At 40.4% G+C, this 12,372-nt stretch overlaps 1 protein-coding gene across 1 annotated transcript; it reads right to left on the bottom strand.

The window, feature by feature from the left end:
• Positions 1-2,915: 2,915 nt before the first annotated feature.
• Positions 2,916-4,215, bottom strand: LOC147625362 (uncharacterized). The gene is made up of 4 exons (XM_086818997.1): positions 4,075-4,215; positions 3,790-3,911; positions 3,344-3,548; positions 2,916-3,105 (listed from the first exon to the last, which is right to left on the bottom strand). Exons 1-4 carry the CDS (start codon positions 4,145-4,147, stop codon positions 2,984-2,986), a joined length of 522 nt encoding a protein of 173 aa, XP_086675123.1. The 5' UTR covers positions 4,148-4,215; the 3' UTR covers positions 2,916-2,983.
• Between the last annotated feature and the right edge of the window lie 8,157 nt (positions 4,216-12,372).

Below are 12,372 nucleotides of genomic sequence, written 5' to 3' on the forward strand. Positions count from 1 at the left end.
TAAATGGAGATTTGCATGAGGAGGTGTATGTATCGCAGCCTCGTGGTTTTGTTCAAAGAGGGCAGGAAAACAAAGTGTGCAGGTTAAAAAAGGCTTTATATGGTTTAAAGCAAGCTCCACGAGCTTGGTATGAAAAAATACATGCATATTTGACTGCACATGGGTTTCAGAATAGTCCAACAGAAAGCACTTTGTATGTTAAACGTGTGGATGGTGTACATCTAATCATTGCTCTCTATGTCGATGACATGCTGCTCACAGGACCAAATGAGAGTCATATTGCTGATTTTAAGGCTGATTTGAATGCCTCTTTTGAGATGTCAGATTTGGGGCATTTGCATCATTATTTGGGGATACAATTTAAGCAGTGTGATGGAGGTATTGCTTTGTGTCAGACAAAGTATATTGAAACATTGTTGCGGAGATTTGGCCTTGAAGACTGCAAGCCTATTGCTACTCCAATGGAGACAGGTTTGAAGTTGAGTCTTCATGATGCTGGAGATCACTTTGATGTCACACTCTATCAGACAGCTGTTGGTTGCCTCATTTATGTATGCATTACGAGGCCAGACATTCAGTTTGCAGTCTCACAGGTGAGCAGATTTATGCATAGCCCAGGCATTAAGCATTGGCAGGCAGTGAAGCGTATCTTTCGCTATTTGAGTGGTACTCGGCATCTTGGGTTGTTTTATCCCAAGGGGGGATCATTGCCGCCAGATTTACATGTTTTTTCAGATTCTGACTGGGCTGGTTGTTATGACACACGCGTGTCCACGAGTGGTTTTTGCTTCATGCTTGGAAGCTCATGCATATCATGGTTGAGCAAGAAGCAGCCTACTGTGGCCACTTCTAGTTGTGAAGCTGAGTACAGGGCAGTTTTCACAGCTACGGTTGAGTGTGTGTGGCTCAGATGCCTTATGGCTGATTTGGGTGTTGGGCAGCCATCTGCCACCACCATCTTCACTGACAGTCAGAGCGCATTGGCAGTTGCGCGGAACCCAGTGTTCCATGCTCGTACGAAGCACATTGAGGTGCACTACCATTATGTCAGGGAGAGACTCTCTGCAGGAGAGATCAGTTTGGCTTATGTGCCAACACAGGATAACCTTGCAGACCTTTTCACAAAGGCTCTGCCTCGTGAGAAGTTCGAAGCTTTTCGCAAAGCTTTGGGCTTACTCCCTTTTGTGGATTCGTCCACATAGCTAGACACTTCCCTATACATGAGTGCTAGCTCTTGTTCACCGCATCACTCCAGGGGGGATTTGTTACCATATTATAGTAGTGATGTGTGTGAACACACTTAGGACCGCCGGGGCACTTTTTCCCTCACTAGGAGGTTTTTTCCCCCGTGCATTGTATATACGCCCATTATCTTCTAGGGCTTGTCATCTTTCATTTTTGGCACTCATAATACACTACAGTGTTGTGCTCAAGCTTCCTCATCTTCTTGAAGTTGTGTGTGCATTCCTGCAACCCTAATTCCAACACCATTCAGTTGGCAAAGAACCCTGTCTTTCATGCAAAGACGAAGCATGTGGATGTGAAGTATCACTTCATCAGAGAGGTGATAGAGAACAAGCAAATTCAGCTTGTTAAGATTCATACGGATGACAACCCGGCTGATCTGTTGACAAAGAGTTTGCCTTCGGAGCGGTTTGCTCATTGCAGACACTTGATGGGCATTGGATGAGGCCAGTTTCAGCCTTGATATGGCCTTGTATATTATCATGTACATGCTGATTTTTCTTTTCCTTTACTTAAGGGCACTTTGCCTTTAAGTGGGAGGTTGTTGGGGTAAAGGCGTTATGCCCACCCTTATAGTGTGTACAAGCCCATAAGTTATAGTACATAGTACACTTAGTACTTTTAATGTACTAAGTGCACTATGTGTACTAGTGCAATATACATGTGTGATAGGGGAGTCACACACTCATACTCATGAGTTGACTTATCCCCACAACTCTCTCTCTCTCTCTCTCCCTTGTTTCTCTGTGTATGTCTCCCACATGACCTAACCCTAATTCCTGTTTCTCCCACACAATTGTTTCCAAAAAAAAAGAATGTCCCTCCACTAACCCTTGTCCTTAATATTTTTAGTACAATGATTTATTTGAGCTAGAATATGTATTAATTTATATTCATGTACCAATTGATTTATACATACTTACACACACACGCACACACACACACACACACACACAGACAAGTCATTTTTATTCCATACGGTCATTGTAATTTTTCCATGGGTATCCCCATCATGGAATCCTTTCCTTTTTTTTGGGGACCAATAATATATATATAATAAAAAAAGATAAATTGTACAATGCATCCTTCCAACCCAACCACAGTTAGCCATCATCAACATATTAATTAACCTCCATTAAGCCAACTACACACTAAATCCCATCTATCATCCTCAGAGACAAAAGAAGATTCATCCCAAGACAACTGGTACCCAAGCAAAATGCAAGCTTCAACCAAAGCTTCAGTTGAGCAACCCCTAGGAGCCTGCTTGCCTTTTTTATAGCTAAGATCGAAACCAATTTACATTCCAACTTCTTTTCACCCACTTATAATTTTACAGTTCTTCTGACCATGATGTCTTCTAAATCGTGGCTTAAATATGGAACCTTTTTCAGACTTATAAGCTAATTGTTAGAGGAAACGTTTTGAACATTTAGTAAACTAAGTTTTGGCTTAGCCAATCGTTTTTGTGATAATATTAGAATGCTAAATTAATCTAGAATGTACAAAGTGGGTTTTCCCACATGCAGTATAATATTGCAATATGATGTTTAATATGTAAAAGCTGTTTTTTAAACCTAGTATTCTTTATAAGTAATTAGTGGTTAATATTTGTTCCTACCCCTTTCTGGATCAAATGTCTTTATTCATATTTATTGTAGAAAATAATATTGAAGCAAAATGATTAAGAAAGAGGAATTTGGATAAGGCCGCGTCATTATAAATATAAGGACGCTCGCTAATAAGGCAAAGGCGCTAGTGCACGAGGGTTGGCAGCACCAACTTCCCATAGTTGTGAACTTCGAATAAGTTTGCGAGAGCGGATATTTTCTACTTCGCACAATGCTTCTAGACCAACACCTGCAAAGAAGGAGATGTTAATTATTTAAGTTCTACGCATATAGAAGCCGCTAATCCTTCGATTAGTGAACTGCTTATACGTTGACGATGTGATGATTACTAAACAAAAATGCCTTGCGACCCTCACGACTTAAATCAATCGGTGGTAAATTTATCATTAGCGGGTAATAATTTATTTGCACCTACAGGATTAATCCCACGATTGCTTCTACTATGACACGTATTAGTTTGTGATTACCTTCCCCATCAGCTAGCTTGGTGAAGAGTTCCACAATGTTGGGGCAATTTTCTTGACATGTGGCTGCGCAAATGGTTTTGTGAAAATCATGTTCTCCTAAGAAATCAGAGGAGAGTCCAATCGACATTCTGTGAAGTCCACAAGAGTTGATGCATTGGGTGGTCTCGATCCAAGAGTTGAATTTATCAGTGATAATCTCGGATGTCTGCAGAGAATAAGATGGCAGCTTAGTTATAATCATCCTTCTCAATTACGTATAATGTGCGTTAATTGCAACGTAATCCTAAGGGTTCAGAATGAGGATCAGAAAATCTAGTGCGCTCTCTCTCTCTCTCTCTCTCTCTCTCTCTCTCTCTCTCTCTCACACACACACACACACACACACACAGAGGGACGGTAAGACTACCCTTGTAGAGAAAAAAAGAGCTATTTTTGTTTAGATGCACCTGACACTCAAGCTCGATGCTACCCTCTTTCATCACATTGGTCTCGAGCACGCACCGCACCCCTGAAGATGAAACCGCAAAAGCACAGTCCTCTACTCGCAGTTCTTCACATTCGAAGTTAACTGGATAAAGATAGCAAGATATAGCCAATCAATTAAACAACTTAAGTCTTAACAGCTTAGTAATCCAAATGTTTCTTGTTCAGAGACTGAAGCTTACAATTTTCGGCATACCCTTAAGCACCTGTATTAACCTAGCCTAACAAACTGGTTTATTGATCTTTACCTGCGAATGCGTAGTTAATGAGGGCTACAAGAACTACAGTAAGACCCAAAAGGATATCTCTTGATTGTGCCATTAGTCAAATGATTAGAAGTTAGAACCACGGTTTAGGCTTAATCCTGTGTTGGTCGAAGAAGAGAGGGTGGCTTGGAAAGTGCTGCGTTTTGTGCGTGGAACGCGAATATAAAGAGAGGGAGAGTTTGATGCAAGCCGGCTGAATCGGTTGCGGTGCGCGCCGGCCGGTACCTCACCAGAAATTTATTGGCAATATGCATACATAGTGGGTTACAATCTTCTATAATCTTATAATTTATGCAAAGGTTAACTGCTATGCCATGCGTTATGTTACTAAAGCAATTTTTCACATGAATCATGCGCTATCGATCGTGTATGATGTGGATACTACATGTAATAATATGCCACGTGTTATGTACAAGGAATTTCTAAAATGTATCATGAGCTATGTTTCATCTATGATGTGGGGAGGATGTGGGATGATGAATGTGTAAAAAATTAATACATGAAGTATATTTTGTGGGTTGAAGATAGTCCCTTTGTTTTTAGCGACCCATTAAAGGATCCAAAGGTCGATTGTCACTTTCATGGCAACAAAAAAAAAACGCATAAGATTTAAATATAGCTTATTTAAAAGCTAATATGAGCACATGAGAAAGTTGGCGCAGAGATGGTGAAGTTCATGGCTTGGGATGAGCAAGTGTTCTCTCCTTCCACGTTCGGAATGCTCAATTGAAAAAGGCTATGGGCACCACGAGGGGGCCCACCACACGAATGAGACAAAATAACCCTACCTAGAAGCATCCTCTGCCATCTTGTTTGGCTTAGTATCATCATGTGCAATGTATGATGCATAAGAAGGCCTTCTTAGATATCAAGTACTTGTGCTCATGTAATTACAACTAGATAATATGCTTCTAATTAGGTATTACAAGGAGGCCTTCTTAGATATCAAGTACTTGGGCTCGTGTAATTACAGCAGTATGCTCCTAGTTATGTATTACAAACTTTAATGTTTGTAAAACATGAGCACTTCATGTCCATGCCCTTATGTGGCTCCCCTTTACAAACTACCGTACTATGAATTTTCAACCACTTTGTTTATGGTACATGCAACTCTCTCTCTCTCTCTCTCTGTCTCCCCATTTATGCCATAAAATTCCCTATTTACTTCAAGAGCTCTCCTTCTATCAAAGCACATGGATACTTTTCCTTCTTGTTCAAGAAGAAAACCATCTAGTTTTCATGGTCAAAATTTGATAAGGTTTAGGGTTTACAAAAAATAGGAAAATGATATATATCTCACAAGAGCTTTTATGGCTAGCTCTTGCCTGTCGAGACAATGGTAGCATTTGGCTTAGCCAGCTCACATAACATGAACCTCAGAGTGCTCAGAATAGCTTGGAGACCCACTGTTTCTTTCGCATCAAACCCTAATACGAGCAGTGCAAGGGGACTTAGGTTCAACATGACCATAGAGACCACAACAACACTCAAGCTACTAGGGCTAAAGAGTCAATCTAAGCTACTATACACCACCATAGAAACCAGCTTGCGGCACAAAAGCGGGAAGCTCCAAAGTAGACCCAACCCTAGGAGGAGCATGTACATGCCTCAAAATTAATTGGCCTTACACGACTATACTCCGTAGTACCTAAACTTGCCTCAGATGATAGGGAAACACCCCTAGATGATAGGGCAATACCCAGCTTATACCATGCCTCCACCAACCTACCCATACCCATACTATCACCCACAACCACTACCTCAACCTCCACCTACACCACTACCCTCTACTCTAACCATTGAAGATATCTTGAGGATAGTAGTCCAAATAGGGAGAGGGGCAGCAACACCGCCACTGGCATAGGACCAAACCCCAGACACCAAAACACTAGAAAACCCATGCAAATCGTAAAATTGATGCCCAACACTACAACACATCGAGGACACAACAACGGTTTTGTAAGGGAAATGTCAAGGCTTTTAACGCTACTGAGCAGTTTCAGTGCTAAAAAACACTGCTTTAAGCAGCACTTTTTCACTGTACTCAATAGCATTTCTAGTAGCGAAAAAATGTTGCTACGCTGTAAAACAACAAAACACTGCATGGCGTGGAGAAAGTACTTCCACTTCTTTTGCCGTCGTTGCTTCGATTTTATCATTTAAATGTCCTAAACTTGATATCTTTGGTTTTTTTGGAGGTTTATGTCTAATCTATCACTTCTACCTCTCCTATCGTATCCCTGTCCTCCTCAAGCTCAAGCAAGGTATGTCTTCTCTTTTCCTTTATCTCCTGCTCATCTCCTATGCAAACAAGATTGCCATGAAAGCTTTCTTGTGAGTATTTCCCTTCTCCTTTCTCTCTTTTAAGTTTTTATTTTCTTCTTTTTTCCTTCTCATCCTAACCCTGGCTTCTACATAGAAACCTTAATAGAGAGCTTTGATGGAGAGCTCTCCATCAAAGCTCTCTATTAGGGTTTTTATTTAGAAGCTAGGGCTAGGGTTGAGCTTCAATGAGAAGGGGGGAAAAAGATTGAATAACTTTTCTAAATTATGCAAAAGCTTTTATTAGGATTTCTATTAGGATTAGGATTTTGTATATGCTTTCTATTAGGATTAGGATTAGGATTTTATATATGCTTTCTATTAGGATTAGGATTAGGGTTACTATTTTTTTTCTTTATTTGGTTTTATTTTGTAGGTTATCCACACATATAAGACTCATAAGGTAAGAGATGTCTCTCTTTTACGGTTATCCATACATATAAGACTCATAAGGTAAGAGAGATCTCTCTTTTATGTTTCTTCTCTTATGCTTTTACATGTTATAGGATTTGTAAGTTTTAAGGTTTGTTATTTTTTCTTCCCTCTATGGATAGCCTTTTGAGAGGTATGCTTCTCCCAAGAGATGTCCATATGCCTTAGCCTCATGCATGAGGCTAGTGCATAAAGCTTATGCATTAGCCATATGAATAAGCCTCATGCATAAGCCTTATGCATTATCGATATGCATAAGCCTCATGCATTAGGCTTATACATAAGGTTTATGCATGAGTCCTATGTACTGTTATTGCCAACGTGGCAATAACAGTACAACTTCACACGCGGCGCCTCAAAAAGTTTGCCAGCACGCAAATTAAAAGCTGGCTGAGCAGCCTCGGGCAACGCATTAAAGCCGTCCCTGGCCACCGTGGACCTAAAGCGTTGCGCGGCCCGCCCCACAGCAGACGGGTGGATTAGCGTGGATTATATAAATAATGTATACATTAATCTTCTTCGTTTTACGTGTACAAAAACATGAGGTTAGTGGGAAGGCGTCCTGTTGAAAAAGGGGGGGGTTGTGCCCTCATATATATATATTTACGTTATTTTAGCTCACGATTCAGCAACGCGAGCTTTTCCAACCAACCAACAATACGACCTTTTTTTGGCGCCGTTCCGTCTCCCGCCAACGGTCGGCCGCCATTTCCCGGCCTCCATGAGTTAGGGCGGAATCTCTATTATAATTTAATAAATTTCATTTCCCCCCATAGTACCATGTAATATATGCCCCCCACACCATAGTACCATGTCATAAAAGTAGTAATTGGTTCCATGTTGTAACTTGCCCAATGCCACCATTAAATTTTGACAACTCAAGTTTCAACTTTCCAAGTTCTCCTTGAAAAGCTTCCATCCTCCTAGCTCCTCCCTCTTCCCCCCCTAGACTCGCCGCGAGAGCGTCGAGCGACGAGCACGGTTGCTTTTTGACAGGGATCCTACCCTATCTTTGGTCTCTTGGCCGTAAAATGCAATCACTTATATTGAGTGGCCGTCAAAAAAAATGTGGAAAAAATATGGGAGTCACTTATATGCATACATAGTGGGTTACAATCTTCTATAATCTTATAATTTATGCAAAGGTTAACTGCTATGCCATGCGTTATGTTACTAAAGCAATTTTTCACATTATCGATCGTGTATGATGTGGATACTACATGTAATAATATGCCACGTGTTATGTACAAGGAATTTCTAAAATGTATCATGAGCTATGTTTCATCTATGATGTGGGGAGGATGTGGGATGATGAATGTGTAAAAAATTAATACATGAAGTATATTTTGTGGGCTGTAGATAGTTCTACATACGGTCCCTTTGTTTTTAGCGACCCATTAAAGGATCCAAAGGTCGATTGTCACTTTCATGGCAGCCAAAAAAAAACGCATAAGATTTAATTATAGCTTATTTAAAAGCTAATATGAGCACATGAGAAAGTTGGCGCAGAGATGGTGAAGTTCATGGCTTGGGATGAGCAAGTGTTCTCTCCTTCCACGTTCGGAATACTCAATTGAAAAAGGCTATGGGCACCACGAGGGTCCCACCACACATGAATGAGACAAAATAACCCTACCTAGAAGCATCCTCTTCCATCTTGTTTGCTAAGTATCATCATGTGCAATGTATGATGCATAAGAAGGCCTTCTTAGATATCAAGTACTTGTGCTCATGTAATTACAACTAGATAATATGCTTCTAATTAGGTATTACAAGGAGGCCTTCTTAGATATCAAGTAGTTGGGCTCGTGTAATTACAACAATATGCTCCTATTTATGTATTACAATCTTTAATGTTTGTAAAACATGAGCACTTCACGTCCATGCCCTTATGTGGCTCCCCTTTACAAACTACCGTACTATGAATTTTCAACCACTTTGTTTATGGTACATGCAACTCTCTCTCTCTCTCTCTCTCTCTCTCTCTCTCTCTCTCTCTCTCTCTCTCTCTCTCTCTCTCTCTCTCTCTCTCTCTCTCTCTCTCTCTCTCTCTCTCCCCATTTATGCCATAAAATTCCCTATTTACTTCAAGAGCTCTCCTTCTATCAAAGCACATGGATACTTTTCCTTCTTGTTCAAGAAGAAAACCATCTAGTTTTCATGGTCAAAATTTGATAAGGTTTAGGGTTTACAAAAAATAAGAAAATGATATATATCTCACAAGAGCTTTTATGGCTAGCTCTTGCCTATCGAGACAATGGTAGCATTTGGCTTAGCCAGCTCACATAACACGAACCTCAGAGTGCTCAGAATAGCTTGGAGACCCACTGTTCCTTCTGCATCAAACCCTAATACGAGAAGTGCAAGGGGATTTAGGTTCAACATGACCATAGAGACCACAACAACACTCAAGCTACTAGGGCTAAAGAGTCAATCTAAGCTACTATACACCACCATGGGAACCAGCTTGCGGCACGAAGCGGGAAGCTCCAAAGTAGACCCTACCCTAGGAGGAGCATGTACATGCCTCAAAATTAATTGGCCTTACACGACTATACTCCGTAGTACCTAAACTTGCCTCAGATGATAGGGAAACACCCCTAGATGATAGGGCAACACCCAGCTTATACCATGCACCAACCTACCCATACCCGTACTATCACCCACAATCACTACCTCAACCTCCACCTACACCACTACCCTCTACTCTAACCACTGAAGATATCTTGAGGATAGTAGTCCATTAGAAATGGGGCTAGCAGTAACACCGCCATTGGCATAGGACCAAAGCCTAGACACCAAAACACTAGAAAACCCATCCAAATTGTAAAATTGATGCCCAACACTACAACACATCGAGGGCACAACAACGTTTTTGTAAGGGGAATGTCAAAGCTTTTAACGCTACTACTGAGAAGTTTCACTACTAAAAAACACTGCTAAGCAGCGCTTTTTCACTGTACTCAATAGCATTTCTAGTAGCGAAAAAATGTTGCTACGCTATAAAACAACAAAACACTGCTATAGCATGGCGTGGAAAAAGTACTCCCACTTCTTTTACCGTCGTTGCTTCGATTTTATCATTTAAATGTCCTAAACTTGATATCTTTGTTTTTTTTGGAGGTTTATGTCTAATGGATCACTTCTACCTCTCCTATCCCTAACAATCTTTATAAGTATATTGCCTCGAACTGTGTCTTATCTTTTAAGAAAAAAAGGTTACCTTAAATAACAACATAAAATTAATGTTCACTTGTTTGTATCTCTATAGCTTGAAGCAGTGGACCATCTCCTTACGCAGGATAAATATGAATTTGCATAACAATGGGGTTTGGAAGATCTCTTTGAAAGGGTGCAAGACAAAGGATGGATTATTATTTATGGAGGACATGCTTAGCAAGCATGGCAAGTAAATTCCTAAAACACTAATCCCTTTTTATTTTCAATTATGCTAGTTTTATTATTTTTTAGCATCATGTTACTACAAACAGTGCAAATATGCAAGCGAGAAGTAATGGAAATGTGAGAGAAGAGTGTGGAGCTATAAGGGATGATAATAATTAAAAAGTGTGAGATGTGGACCCCTTGATGTAGCCCCTAACTCCATAGATTTTTTTGTAATCATTGGAACTCAACGACGAGTACATATTTTTGTTAATGTTTTTGTCCACCTCTTTCTACTATCTCTTCATTTAAAAACAAGTTGGGGTAGCCTGGGAAGTTCTGGGACAACTTCCCAGTTTGCCCCAACTTTTTTTGCAGGTTTATTTTTGTTGTTGAGCAGCATTTATAACAACAAAATAACACTTCCTAGCAATGTTATCTCGTTGCTCGGTAATGAAATTTTGTTGCTTATAATGATGTTGAGTAGCGCTCTCGCTACAACAAATATAGGAGCGCATGTAGCACCAAAATGACCCCGACATTTGCCAAGGCGTGTAGTTATAATAACGCTGCTATATTGTCATTCTGTTAAAGTGCAACTTCAATGAGACTAGGGGCCCCATTACACACTTGGAAGTGTTTGATCATATGTGCACCACATGTGATTAGCTTCATGGCCCTGTTCGGGTAACGGCTTTACCATAAAAGGAAAGGTAGGTCACTGGTTCTGATCACTAAAACCAAAAACAAGAATGATTTTGATACCTTGAAGACTGCTTTCATCACAATTGGGTACCCGATGGAGCCCAGTCGATCAACTTTACCATGTTAATCATCAAAAGAAAGAATCAATCAGAGTCTACATCAACAGAGCAAGATACCTTCACTCTCGATGCTCGAACAATGACAAATTCTTTGACAAACAATTAAAAGGTAGATTCTTAGAAGGATCCTTGATTCAATCTTGTAGAATGCCTTGTACTTAGAAAAGCATAAAAACTTTGAGCCATCATGATGATATAAAAGTATCATCATAGCCATTTAATTTTAACAATAACTTCATAGGAACATCTTTAAGGAATCTCCTTGAAGAAACCCCTTCTAAATCATCCTTTGGCAACCTTAAAAGGTCCACATCAAAGGGAAAGGCTACACATCAGATAGACCTATTAGTGGGCAATCGTGCTCATGCAGCAGCAAATGACTAAGAAGTGGAAGGTCAAATTAAGAAAAGATAACATAGGCCAACCACATATGTATCATCCCAGACGTGAGTTGGTCTGGTGTTCAATATGCCGTGCAAACCACACCAACATGGACTCCCCTCACCTCAGACCACTAGTCACACCAACTCCATGGAGTGGTTTTATAAAATTATCCCCAAAATTTTTTTTTAAAAAAAAAACTCCTATTGAACTCTCATGCTGCTTCACATATTCTTAAAGTGAATCCCCCGAGATCACTACAAAGAGACCTCACTGGGTGTGGCAGAGTCTCCCATCAACAAGAAGTCTATTGTAGCCACATCAACTAACCCGCATCCTTTAGTACCACTCTACATAGGTTATGGTATTGACCACATGTACAAGGATTGCCCATTAAGAGAATCCGCTCTAGGTTCAACACTCCAAGTCTAGCCGAAGAGAACAAACCAAGTACAAGCCTTACTAGTTTCACCTTACTGAAGAGAAGGCCAAGGAAAGAGATAATCCGCTCCACAACAACCCACGGAAACTCAAAACAAGTTTTAGGGGATGAAGAAAAAATCTTTGAGGCCATCTCCTCCAAACTTTTGGGTGATGACCGAAGAGTACCACACTCAAAGAGGCCTATACACATCCTATACCATTACTACCCTCGAAAGCTATGTAAGTGATAATGGGGAATCAATTATTACTTAATCTTATGTGATATAGGAAGCTAAAGAAGAGGCAATATGCGAGGAGAACGAGGGGGATAAGTAGAGACCGGCCTACTTGCCCCGGCTAATACACTACATCAAATGAAGAACCCTTTGGTCAAGTTAAAGCTTAGATCATGGGCTATCTTCAACTAGAAGGGCTTGGCCCAATTTTTTACATAGATGAAGAACCAACAAAAAAAACCACTCAAGGAGAATGCATCGATTTTGGGCCATTTAGA

This window comes from Cibotium barometz, chromosome 24, assembly GCF_041138505.1.
Source record: "Cibotium barometz isolate CiBa-2024 chromosome 24, ASM4113850v1, whole genome shotgun sequence".
NCBI lineage: Eukaryota > Viridiplantae > Streptophyta > Polypodiopsida > Cyatheales > Cibotiaceae > Cibotium > Cibotium barometz.

Bases quoted from the DNA above. Each gene is read 5' to 3' on its own strand.
- LOC147625362 (XM_086818997.1), bottom strand. From the start codon at position 4,147: ATGGCACAATCAAGAGATATCCTTTTGGGTCTTACTGTAGTTCTTGTA. The intron at 3,549-3,789 runs GTGCATCTAAAC...TATTCTCTGCAG, and splicing joins GCATCGAGCTTGAGTGTCAG to ACATCCGAGATTATCACTGA. The intron at 3,106-3,343 runs GTAATCACAAAC...CCTTCTTTGCAG, and splicing joins CAAGCTAGCTGATGGGGAAG to GTGTTGGTCTAGAAGCATTG.